Source organism: Mytilus trossulus, chromosome 3, assembly GCF_036588685.1.
Source record: "Mytilus trossulus isolate FHL-02 chromosome 3, PNRI_Mtr1.1.1.hap1, whole genome shotgun sequence".
Classification (NCBI taxonomy): domain Eukaryota; kingdom Metazoa; phylum Mollusca; class Bivalvia; order Mytilida; family Mytilidae; genus Mytilus; species Mytilus trossulus.
The window spans coordinates 79,046,847-79,060,788 of NC_086375.1; the positions used below are offsets into that span (position 1 = coordinate 79,046,847).

Sequence of the window (13,942 nt, forward strand, 5' to 3'; positions counted from 1 at the left end):
GTTCAGTGTTTCTGTTGTTCCGTTGTTTTCCTCTTATAAAAAATGTGTTCCCCTTGGTTATAGTTTTGTATCAACAATATACTTCTGTTGCCTTTATTAACCACATTTCTGAATATCATTTCTTTTTTAACAGAAGGTCTTGTGTTGTTATTTCTTTGGGAGCGTGCAATGCATTTTATTCAAAAATTGTCTTTGCACGATTGAAGAGAGTGCTATCACTTTATTATTTTAGTACATAAGAAGGAGCACTATAAAAGCAACAAGCACAGTGCGCAATCATTACCCATTACACTAAAATCATACTTTCATATATCATATTATAATAGAAGTTATCGTGTCATCATTGTCCCAATATCTTCTGAATAATTTTTATTTGAAATTATGAGTTTGCCGACAAATGTCATCCGAAACTAGACCTGGCTTTTTTTTTCATTGATTTTTTAATTAAATCTTACCAGTATTTTATATCTCGAAAGATTGATATCTTTTATAAACGTTTAGTACACTTTCTAGACGCACTAACGATCTATTTTTATAAAGCAGGGTAGATCACACAGGTGTCTTTCGCGTTTGATAGGTATTTCTGCAGGAAATGTAAAACGGATTTTTTTAGATTTACTTACATTAAGGAGTACTAGGAATATCCTAAATCTTTTTTTAAACTATGAAAGGTCATTTTGAATTCGGCATTTGTAACTCTATTTTTTTATTTGCAGACATCATACTTGCATTAAAACTTTTCTTTTCTTTAAATTTGTTTTAGTCTATTTGCTTCATTTTTTTTCTTTCCATTTCGTATTTAATTTTTTCTTATCAATATTTATCAAACCATTGACTTACTTTCTGGCCTTTGCCTGTGTGCTCATAGAACTAATTCTTTGGACTGTTGATTGATTGAATGATAATGAGATAAGTCTTAAACACGATCCAATGACTAGACCCCAAAACGTATGTCGTACTGTAGGATCTGTATCAAAGCTATAAAAATGAAGATTATAAAATAATATCATATAACAACTTTACTGTTTCCGATGTCCTCATGATAACTGTTTTCTGTGTATAATGCTGTGTAACAGCGGAACTTTGATACAAATAGTTGCAATGTTCAAAGTTATTGATTTATTATTTATTACTTTGTTTACTGCTATTAATTTTCCTTTTGTTTCTAACATTAGCAGATACACATTTGATAAAGGAATAACCTATTTAAAATAATAAGCACATGTTCTGTGTTGCAGATAAATTGCATTCATGGATGAATATGATTTTTTTTTATAGAATATAATCTGTTCTTCATTGTAATTGATTGTTTGTAGTTTTTTCATTCTGAATTTATTTTGATGTTGTTTTTCTTCTTAAAGTCATAAGAAACGAGTGACCGGTGAAAAGTAATGTTCTTCCAATTCTTAAACCAATGCATACAAACATCATAAACTTAGTCTTCTGTGCTCGAATTTATCATTTTTTTCGTGTAAATTTCGTATAATCGTCATTTTTTTTTCAATCGGTCAGTGCTGTTGTGAAAATGTGGCAGGTAATTAAAGTTCGTGTTTTGAAGCCGAATTTTAACGAGTGTCACCTGTTTGTCAACAGTTGACGAAAAATAAACAAAAAAAGCATGGAAATTGAGCACGTGTTTAACATGTAAATTCAGATAATAGTTTATTTTAAGGACATCCATGCGTATTGTGGTCACCGGATTTTTACGAGATGGGTCACACTGAGGTCACCTTGCATACGGAAAATATATCGGGGGAATTGCTTGCTGGAAGGAAGCAATTCAAATAAAGTAAACTTCCTCTAAATATGAATAAACTAAAGAATTTTCGTCAGAAAAAAGTATATGTACATAAGTTTTACAATGAAAACTATCCATTCAGTTATAAAAAACATATGCATTAATTTTTGTTTGATTTGAGGTTTCTTGTGACTTTAAGAGGAGAAAAATACCGAAGAGATCTTGAAATTTCTATATCGAAAAACAAACTCACATTGCAATGGCAACAAACTAAAAATAACGAAAAGACAAACAGCACACATAACACAACGAAATGAATTATTGACTGAGCATTACACACCCCACCAAAACCAAGGGAGTACGGAAGATTAAACAGACCCAGTTCTACTTGTAGAACCCGTCGTGTAAGTACAAATCAGGTGATAAAGTGGTTTGTACATTGTTTGACAACTTTTATATCGTCAATGCTATATATTTATATATCTTCTTTTTTATACACTTATCAGAAAACAACCTATTTAGTCTACCTACTTGAACAAGTACAATCTTCCATTTTCTGCATTTAAATCAAACACTCTCTTTGGTCCACCCGCAGAAATTGTTCCCTTAAATAAAGACATAAGTTATGAAAAGCTGTTCCGTTAAAAAATAAAATGTACACTCTTCTTCTATTTTTCATCACATAGTTTTGTTTAACGCGAAGAATTTTTCGCAGTGACTGATGAACCCGTGAGGAACATAGAATAAAGAATTAAAATATCATTGTCGTATGGTGGGAGAAATGAAACGTGGGAATCATGATAGACTGCCGATTTTTAAAATTGGCGTTTTCTTCTGTTGATATAAATATAAGGAGAATGCAAATAAGGCAACTATCTAAGAGCAAGTGAACAACTGAAGATCATCGTGCTTTGCCTCCTATAAAAAACAAACCAATACATTATAGTAAGCTGAAAAATGCATCAGCATAATAAAATAGGAATATCATAAACAGGATAAACGAAAACAAAATATGGAAAACTACAATCAACGTAATTAATTAAGTAAAGAGCTACGGACTATGAACGAACTGACAAAACGCGTAGCAGGATTAAAAATGTTTGTGAGCGATCAACTCTGCCTTAAATGACACATCGGTGTAACGATACGCACAAACACACACAGACACACATTCTAACAGCAAAATTTTTGATGGACTGTATTGATATATTCAATCTTTGCTAAAATGAATATACACTGCTTAGACATGTGGATTCAAAATTTTGTGATCTTGGCATAAAACTATAATGTTCTTTCAAAAAAATGATTTGTAAAGGTTAAAAAGTTTCTATAATAAAATTGAGAATGGAATGTTGTTGTTAAAAAATGAAAGAAATATATCAAAGTAAACAAGAGACAGACAAAGTTAATATGACCCCCTTCCCCAAAAAATCGATAAAAACCCAACAAAAAAAAACCCAGGGTGGATCTCATGTGCTGCATAATTATAAGCAGGACCTGGTCCATATGTTGCAACCGTCGGTGTAATTGACGTACAGTGTTAATGTATGGTGCAGTAAACAAGTGAAACATTGGGAAGAGTAGAATCATGTATGTTTTTTTTTTTACTATAACTATATATCTAATTCAGTACCTTCCACATTGTACATTACAGTTTACGAACATATATACTGATTTCATTATATTAGTCTTATTTCGCTTACCTTGATTAAGACAGCAAATATACCCATAAACATGATGAGACACTGGAAAACATCTGTCCATATTACTGCCTTAATTCCTCCCTTTAAAATATAGATGATTATCAACAGAACATAACAGTAAAAATGAAATTCATTAATTGAATATAAAGTAATCATTTACTCTATCAACGGGTTTGTATTTGATTCTGTAACACATAGGTCTCAACACGTGATGGACTGTGGTTTATTATTTACAGTTTACACGAACCATCATTGATACGGTCATTTTCTGTCATTTTATTGTTTATCAGAAGTTAAATTTTTTGAACCTTTTATGTATTTTTACCCTTATTTGTAAATGGTTTTTTTTTTAATAATCCGTCATACTATTCTTTTGTATTGATGCACCACTAGTGAGTCTTATGCTAACGAAACGCGCGTACCAAAATACAACACTAGAACCGTTGTGGTGAGTTCTAACTATATATGTTTTGGTGCACAGTTATTTGTATTAAGAAAAATAGAAAATGAAAAGTGATATTTGCTACTTTGCTTACTTACAATAGAGGTATAAATAACTGATGCCAATGCAACACATGTAACAGATACCCAATACGGCATGTCTGTAACTGAAAAATGTTTATAATGTTGACATGAATATCAATAATGTGATCATATTCATAAAGTTCCTGTTTACGAAACTTTGAAGTTTTCGAAAAAAATAAGGATTTTCTTATCCAAGGCATAGATTACCTTAGCCGTATTTGGCACAACTTTTTGAAATTTTTGGATCCTCAATGCTCTTCAACTTTGCACTTGTTTGGCTTTATAAATATTTTGATATAAGCATCACTGCTGAGTCTTATGTAGACGAAACGCGCGTCTGGTGTACTGAATTATAATCCTGGCACCTTTGATAACTATTATAACAAATATTGATGATGGTATTACCAAATACTTAATAATCAGTGTCTTGTCACTAACCAGATATGACAGATCCATGTGATTGAATCAAAACCGTTGTATTGAAAGGACTGTTCAAACTCCTTCAGTATTTTAAGTTTTCTAAAGTGTTAATCTAATTCGTCGCCACATGAATATTATTTATCTTTTAGTATTACGACGAAAGGAATTAGGTTAGTTTCCTAATTGTGAAATATTGATTTCTGTGTTTCAAAACATCAGCAGCCAATGCAAATGAAGAATACATCTTCAAACTGTTTCGATATTCGAGAGTTTGCGTGACACTCATTGATTGGATGGATGCTTTTAAGAATGGTATTGAACCATGGGTTGCAAGTGTTTTATTTAAAGATATTGCTTCCGTGTTTTACAGAAACCATTATGAAATAGTTCAATTGTTTAATTTGTCTAAACTATAACAAATAATGTTCGAAGTTCACCAAATATTAAGTCATACTTTTAAACTGTTAACAAATTAAAGTGAGAGAAGATGAGGATACAGGCACCTTTTAACATTTATTAGAGACATATTCCTTTGCAAAACATGCATAAAAGCAATGACAAAAAAATGTAGGAGACAGAAATAGAAAAATGTATCTGATTACAAATGTGGATTTATTGATTACATTATGATTTTATTTCATGCTTTGATAACAAAAACAGCATTTGCTTGTTTACAAATGCTAAAAACCGTACCTGCCTCCAGAGCAGTACCAGGACCAAAAAGAACAATTCCCATATAGAAAACCTGAATGCAAATATAAAATATAATTTCACAATTTCTTTCATTTGTTTAGAAACTGTTTTTTCTTATTCTATTTTTAGGTGGGGGATTCTGCTTTATTTTTATTTTGCGAACATAAAACTACTTTGAATATATTGGTCCCATACAACAACAGCAATTCCTATGGGGAACTCAAGTACTATTAATTACAACATGGACTTCATTTGATAAGAGACTTTTTCAATCATTTCAAAGTTCAAGGTTCCAGTGAGGTTGATGAGGGAGGACGATTGATCTCAATACCAAATACGTTGCAATTTCACAATCAAGAAACAGTTGAAAGATATGATTGATATGTTTTCGCTGTCTTTAATTCGTAGATATGAAATACTAAACTAGTCGTCGGGTTTATAAAATGGATTTGATCCTTTTCTCGATTTTTAATATAAATAACAAACTAATCCCTCTATTGTAGGATTGATTGAAAATAAATTCTGATCAATCATAATGTACGCGATTGATTTATCCATGCAACAATTGTGACAGGAGAATTTTCGTAGAAAAAATAAGTAGCATTTTAATGTCGGCTTTTGATATTTTACTTCAACCTGTACAGCAATGAACCGCATCATAGAAGGTCATATTATTTGTCGATGGTCCAAGACTTGCAATAACGAAAATGAAAGCATGAAATTGCAATGTTTATACATTAAATCACTATATCTAAAAATAATATAAATGATAAACATTTTTTGTTTTGTTAAGTGCCAGTCTGCCTAAGAATCAGGCAGTGATGAAAACATGACTTAAAAAACACACCCAATTTGACAGTGATTTCAGTTCATAATATGTAGTTATGCACAAAAATAGCATTCATTTCTGTTTTCTGTTCTGGTAATAGAAGATACAATTTGGTTGAAAAGCACTAGAAATTAACAAATAAGGGGAGATAACTCTGTGATTTGCTATCGTTCTAACCAATATTCTAACCGAGATATTTGATATTACCAGACACACACAAACGAAAGACTTATAATTTTTAACTCAGGATGATGGTTAGTATTAAATAGCTTGATTAGCTCGGTGGGTTTTTTTCTGATCATGTTTTGATTTTTACCTTAATTGCCTGATTCTTACAAAGACTGGCAATTAATCATGTTGTTCATTAATTTCTTTTTTTATTTTCTTTGATTTGTGTATCAGTTATATATTGGTTGATAATTTAGTTTTAGATGCATGATTTTTCTTCCTAGTAGCTAGTGGCTTTAAACTAACTGTCAGTTGCTGCAAAGATATAGATTTAAAGGGAATATGTTAAAAGATAAATACGAGTTTCCTTAACAGTGATTAGACCTTTGTACTTGAAAGCATAGGAATTGGATAGATTTGAAAAAATGCTTCTGCTCTGAATATCATTTGGAAAGAACAATAGACTGTAACTTTTTCTTTCTTAGATTGATTTATACATATTTTAAAGGTTAAAAAAATCAGCTTTTCATTACATTCATATGGGTAAATACTAAATGTAGAAAAATAGGCATTTGCATATATGCATTGAATGAATTTTATTTGACTATATGTAACTTAATCGGTGTATATTCTGAACAATAAACGTATCTTAAAATTGAGAATTAAATATATGTTCCTCAGTGCTCTTTATTTTTGTACTTTTTTTTTTGCCTTTTTAACTTTGTTTGATAGAGCATCACTGATAAAAATGCGCGTCTGGCGTCAAAACTTTTAATCTTATAGATATCTATAGATGAACTTTATTTACAGCCACTACGTCGATGCCACTGCTTGTGCGATGTTATTCCTCGAGGGTTTCACCAGTCCAGTAGTAATCACGTTTGTGTTGCCATGAATTATCATTGATGTGGTCATAATCATAAATTAACTGTGTATAAAACATACTTTTTTGAAATACTAGTATTAAGTATTTGCTACCCTTTGATTCCTATAACTGTATTTGGCAAATCCTTTCGAAATTTATGGGTTCTCAATGCTCTTCAACTCAATGTTTTATCTGGCCTGTTCAGCTTTTTATATTCGATCGTCACTAATGAGTCTTTTGAAGACGAAACGTGCGACTGGCATACACAATGCTAATCCGGGTATATGCGGTGAGTTTACGCATCGTTTTCAACATAAAGGAATTTGATGCGACTGTCAGACAAGTGAGAGGTTAATCTAGCTATAAAACCATGCTCAATCCACCATTATCTACATAAGAAAAGGCCTGTACAAAGTCAGGAATATGACAGTTGTTCTACATTCGTTTAATATATTTGAGTCTTTGATTTGTCTATTTGAGTAAGGACTTTCCGTTTCGAGTGTCCCTCAGAGTTTTTTTGTTGTTGTGATTTTACTTATTTTTGATACATACGTAACCTAACATCCCGATCGTTGTTCCCAGTAATCTTACTTCTCTCCCTTTATATTTTAGTTCAAAATACTGAAAGATAAATGTGTACATAAATATTTGATTATTTAGTCTTTAAAAAATCGTGTAGCTACTTGTTTCAAATCACTTGGTATGTGCTTCAATTTTTATACTTGAATTGTGAACAGTCTATTACATCACCCAGTTAAAACTTTATTCCAGACTTAGTTGTTTTTTAGTGAATAAGATAATAACACAGTTTTGTCCGGTATTTATTTACCAATGAGTTTTTAAAATTTTTCGCCTTTCGTGTAGTTTTTTTTTTCAAAATGGAAAAAATATAAATTAAATCACCTCAAAAACACTCTTTATCCTTAAAGGGTGGACGAGTGGTACAACTATCCTTGTCCCAAGAAGAAGTGCTATCATAAACCCAGCATTGGATAACCAAAACATGATTCCATAAGAATAAACTTCGGCAGGAAACCCTAACATCATTATCGATGACTCAAACGATACCATCAAGGACAAGGCAACCGGAAGTATTGACATCTGGCGATTTCCAACAAGATATTCGGAAGTCGTTTTCTGTTTTCCACCAGAAAAGGCATAATAAATTCCAATTCCTAATGAAATTATAATTGTTACTGCAAAGACTGCATAATCAGCTACCACAAATCCTGGGTGATCAGCTTGCATCTGTAATGAAAGTATTCATGATCTATTTCATCAATAATAGACTATAATAAAATTGAGAATGAAAATGGGAAATATGTCAAAGAGACAACAACCCGATCAAAGAACAGATAACAGACGAAGGCCACCCAATGGTCTTCATTGCAGCGAGAAAATCCAAGACCCAGAGGTGGGCTTCAGCTGGTTTTCTATTTAAATTCACTTATCGCAGTGAGCTGTAGCATGCTTTCTTTGCAAAATAGTGAGTTGAAGAAGAAACATATCTCATCGTAGTTCAATTTCAAACTATAAATGGGGAGTTGAAATATCGTCTGCTATTAACTTTAGTTGTAATTTTGACTTTTGGAACCATGTATGGACAAAAAAAACATCTTTTAGCTGTTGATGTTTTTCTATTAAGATCAATTCCTTAAAAAAATATGCCTTCAGTATGCTCATTATGGTAGTAAGATCTTTGATTATTTCCCTATCGATAGTTAGACTCAACCAGCTATTACTAGCCCTTTATAAACACCATGCATATGCCATTGTACAATTTCATGCTTTTCTTTTACTGTGTATGGCACCTTTAAACAAAAGAGATTGGGGTTAGTCTGGGGAAATTATGATTCATTAGTGAATTATAAGCTATGAACTAGTATTCAAAACCGCCGAGTCTTTAATTTCTTTTGTTCTTTTAAAATGTGTTACTTTTGATCGTTGATCTGATGAGCTATATATGTAGAAAAGGATTGTGAAATTGAAAATCGTAATCGCGATTTAATAAATTCGAGAGCTCAAATTGAATTTAAATATTTTGGGAGCTTCATAATTGGCTTCTGTGCTTTCAAATATTAATGATTTTAGAGCTCTAAATTCTTAATGTTATCTTCTAATTTTTGTTCTATGATTCACATGCTTTACACCATGGGGTATTATATAATACTTCCACCAAGAAAAATGTGTATGTTGCCACCCTCACTTCTTATATTGATGAATTTCTAATTTTAAAAAAACTTTACCTTTCATTAGATTCCTTGTCCTTTTATGTTTTGGGTAGTATTAATCTTTAAATATTATTTGTGTCAAACTCTATCCGAACCCTTTATAAAAAAAAAGTAGGATAGTTGGTTACTCTGATGGTGATTATAGTGAATATCTCTATATATTTATGCCACATCAGCATCTCGTACGTTAAATACATACTAATCTTCTCAAAAAGGAAATTAATTATTCGTGAATGTAAGAAATTGTTATCAAAACAAACTATAAACTATATATCAGGAGTCGGTTTCACAAGGAAACTCACGACTAAGAGTGGTCGTTAGTATGCTGAATCGTTCATGACTTACGATCAATCTTAGTCCTAAGTTGTTTTTTTGTGAAATTGACTCCAGTACTTGAAACAAAAAATATTGTATATCTTGACAAATTTTGTAACTAAAGACCAATGTTTAAAAAAAACTACTGTGACAAAAAAGTCTGTGTTTTGTAAATTCAGTAAATAGATCATTAAAAAACTCACAGTTCATATGTGTTAGCTACTTTAAAACCCCACCATTTCCTTACTGTTATACCAACATTTTTTTCGGTATACTAACTCCATATTTAAAATAGTTGATCGCTTGGTCTCTACTAAAGAATTTGTTTTTCACTATCTGAAACAGAGGGATAAAACAACAGCATTACTATTATCACTCACAGAATCCATTGAAATACATAGGATGTATACTGTTTTGTTCACACATCGTTGTCAATATAATGGAATTTGATGCAACTGTCATACAAGTGAGAGTTTTGGCTAGCTTTAAAACTAGGTTAAATCCACCATTTTATACACAAGAAAATGTCTGTACAAACGTCAGGAATATGATGTGTTTGAACTTTTGATTTTGCCATTTGATTAGGGACTTTCCGTTTTGAATTTTCCTCGGAATTCAGTATTGTGATATAACTTTTTATGGTCAATTCATTCTGTCAAATACTTTGAGATAGCCTTTAAACATGAGACCTTATGGAAAATCATCTAGATTACTTGATTAAAATTAAATGGGAGAGTTAGTATTGTGTATAGATAAAGACACACTAAAAGAGGAACACATGTTTTTTTAAAGATGAAAACTAATGGGCAAATTTTAAAAGCTATTTTATCAGAGTACACAATATGTTACAATAAAGGTTAATTGCAAAATGAGCAATTTAATTCCCTGGTGTAAACAGTGTATAACTTGCATGTTTTATTTGATACACTTTCCCAATTTATTTCTTGATATTGAATGCATGAAATAGTAAGAAGGGGGTTGTAATTACATGTCAAAAAAATGTGGGTGCTGAATCTTTATGTTAAGTAGTGATTTGGTCCAGTTCAAAAAGGTCAAATTTTATCACGTCTCGGGCTGTCAAACTGAAGGTTTCACCTCCTTAACACAGAATTGTCAATATTTTGAGTTAGAGCTGTTAATTTTGATATTATTTGTCTCACTGGTAGTACACTGCACTGTAGAAATCTTTTTGAGAAAGAGCAGGTGCGATTTTTTTAATTTGAATTCATTGTCTTTAAGAAATGTACTACGAAATAACTGTGTTCTCGGGCCAATTAACCTATTTCATGTACAAGAAAACAACAAAATTGTCATTATTTTTTCGGGGGAATGCGTGTACAGCTATAACAAAACATTTTCCTCTGAAAACGCTTGGTCAGTAAGATTAAACTTGATACATATTAACCTTATGGGGTCTACTTTATCAATTTACATGCAATTATGGAAACACTGCATTCTTCTTTTTTCAGAATTGTTCCTTTATTCATACGAGGCAGGCTTCATGCAGGAGCTTTGTTTTGGTGACTTTAATGAACGTATCTATCCGATTGAACTAACATAAAAGGATACAGTTGAGTCTGCCTCATGTCTTGGCCTAAATTAACAAATTGTCAATGAGGATTAGTTTATATCAAAACTTTGCGACAAGATATGTTTCCAGTTCCTTACTTTTCATGACTTTATAGCAACATCCTAGCAGCGCGTGCATATGGAGATTTTTGTCGCAGTTGCAACGACATTCCAAATGTAGCATTTCATACCAACGATTTCCTCGATAGAGGGTTGCTGCTAAAAAAGGAAGTTACTAAACCAAGAGTTCCAAGTGGTGAAGTTAAATCATTCCTTCGTAAATTTTAAGAACGCCATCAAAAGTGTGTTTACCGCTATGTAATATCTGGGTCACTGAAGCGACGGATATGTTCCAATATTGCCATAGCGACAATACTGCATTTCTCTGCACGGACCGATTTAGACTAATCACCGTGTTTAAACTTACATGAGCAGTGTCTCATGTGGAGAAGAATTTATTAACCCTTCCGAAACAAATCAGATAATATCTTATTTAGGCGGGGTTTGTGTTGCTAAGTCTTTAGTTTTCTTTTCTGTGTTTTGTTTACTGTTGTTTGTCTTTTGATGGATTTCTTTTTTTGACATAGAAATATCTGTTCGTTATAGGACTATGACTTTGAATGTCCCTTAAGTAACTTCGATTATTTTATTTCCACAAGAATAAGAAACTGTTAAAGTAATATCTTAATTTCAAAAGTTCTAATTATTTTTGAACACTAATAAATACCTTATTATTTCAATCATATTGAATAATATTTACATAGGAAATTAAAAGAAATGAACTTAATTGAATTGAACTTTTCGGCTTCACTATTTTTATTTTAAGGCTAGCTAGACGCGAAAATTGATGCCTCTAATTCGGCATTCTTTACCATCGTAGAATCTTGTGGTGTCATAGAGCCAGGTCGCAGTTCACAGTTTTTCCAACTAACTATTGTTCGGCTACTTATCATTTGATAGATAATAATGATGAATATTAGTGAACACGGTATCTTTACACAATTATCACCTTCAACTACGTCCTACGAGTGGGTGATCTTTTTTTTATAATCTACCGTAATACCCATAAAAAAGGCAATGTAATATGGAAATTTTAACTTTTAGATTTGTTATTTACTTGAAGAAATGATCACAGCTTCACAAAATATATTGTTTATAAAACTTCAGTTTTTGATTTATGAATTACATTATTTTTTCCAGTAATCTGTGGTATTTACAAGCAACTGGCATTTCAGTCGCAGTTGAACCAATAATCTTATATTAAGTGAAAGATGTAGGTTTGAACGTACTCAAAACCGTGGTTTCAATTTTAAGTTCTTTTGTATAGTTCTTATGTCAAACATGAACACATGATAGCTTCTCTGTCAACAGATATTCATATGGGGATTCCTGTGGCGGGTGATGAATGCTAACACGTTACTCTTACGATGTCAACGCTTCTGGTCTCACTCCTTTTGAAAGTTTATGCGATTCTCCCAGTTTTGTTTGTTTTTCTTGTCACTGTTGTGTATCTCCAGACTAGATATACGAGATTTTAACATCGGTAAACTATTGTTGCCTTCATGCTATGTTCTCAACTTTATTTGCCCTTTTAGCTTTTGTTTTAAGAATAAATGATGAATAGTGGACATATTTTTTTTCCAATACAGCCCCAAAAGAATACCGGTAAGAATTGGTCATTTGATACTAGTATCTCTAAATAATAATGAGGAATTTTCCTTCAGATTTCAACGTTAACTGTGTCTTTTTGCAAAACTGGGACCAAAGATACCAAAAGGGACAGTCAAACTCATAGATTAAAAATAAACTGACAACGCCATGGCTAAAAATAAAAAACAACCATTCAGACAAATAATAGTACAGAAAACACAACATAGAAATTTTAAGAAAAAGCAACAAAACTTTTGTTCGGTTTGTTGCTTCGTCTTTAGTTTCACATGGTTGTATCTTTACAACTAGTTTAACCTTGACATAAAATATACTTTTGTAACCTTGAGATGAAAATAATTCGGCTGGGGAAGCCCTATACAAATAAACACAAGCTTCAAATTCATACTCTTTGATATGACTAAAAGGAGATGTGGTGAAACTGTAATACCGAACATTTTCTCCAAATATTTATGACGCACACTTATAATTAGAACGGTTGTTTGCAACCATTTGACAATAATGCGATTCTGAATAGGTCCATTTGGTTTTAAACATTTTCTACATTTGAAAATGCCTGTACCAAGTCAGGAATATGACAGTTCTTGTCCATTCTTTTTTGATGCGTTTTGTTATTTGATTTTTCCATGTGATTATGGACTTTCCGAATTGATTTTCCTCTAAGTTCAGTATTTTTGTGATTTTACTTTTTATGTTCTAAAACGTTTTAATTTATGGGCTTTCAACCATTTGGTCGATAGTTTCATAAAAACGAAATTGAGTCTTTTGTTTCCAACTACTGCTGCTGACGAAATATTAGTATCGCAAGTATCATACATTTAGTAGTCAGTACTTTGGTATTTAAATGACTTATATAAAACTTTCATACAAGTGAGAGGTTTAGCGCTATAAAACGAGGTTCATTCCACCATTTTCCTCATTTGAAAATGCCTGTACCAAGTCTGAAATATTATAGTTGTCCATTCGTTTGATGTGTTTTATCATTTGATTTTGCCATTTGATTAGGGACTTTCCGTTTTAAAATTTCCTCTGAGTTGAGTATTTTTGAGATTTTACTTTTTATGATACATTTTATGTGTTAATGTTTAGTTTTTAAAAGCATCAAATAAATTGTGCTTAAACTAAGGTAGTCATTCCATGAGGTAAAGTTCAGCTACTGAATAAACTCGTCATATATACATCAGAAAAAATTGTGTACGCCAGAAGTGCGTTTTGTCT

General features: G+C 31.7%; 1 protein-coding gene across 1 annotated transcript in view; it reads right to left on the reverse strand.

The window, feature by feature from the left end:
- Nucleotides 1-8,189, reverse strand: part of LOC134712529 (sodium-dependent multivitamin transporter-like) — a 31,983-nt gene extending 23,794 nt beyond the window's left edge. The window contains exons 1-7 of the mRNA XM_063574167.1: nucleotides 7,845-8,189; nucleotides 7,494-7,562; nucleotides 5,080-5,131; nucleotides 3,982-4,049; nucleotides 3,442-3,522; nucleotides 2,270-2,343; nucleotides 841-978 (exon numbers count right to left, since the gene is read on the reverse strand). Of these exons, the coding sequence (XP_063430237.1) occupies nucleotides 841-978; nucleotides 2,270-2,343; nucleotides 3,442-3,522; nucleotides 3,982-4,049; nucleotides 5,080-5,131; nucleotides 7,494-7,562; nucleotides 7,845-8,189 (827 nt within the window). The remainder of the gene's footprint in view (nucleotides 1-840; nucleotides 979-2,269; nucleotides 2,344-3,441; nucleotides 3,523-3,981; nucleotides 4,050-5,079; nucleotides 5,132-7,493; nucleotides 7,563-7,844) is intronic.
- Between the last annotated feature and the right edge of the window lie 5,753 nt (nucleotides 8,190-13,942).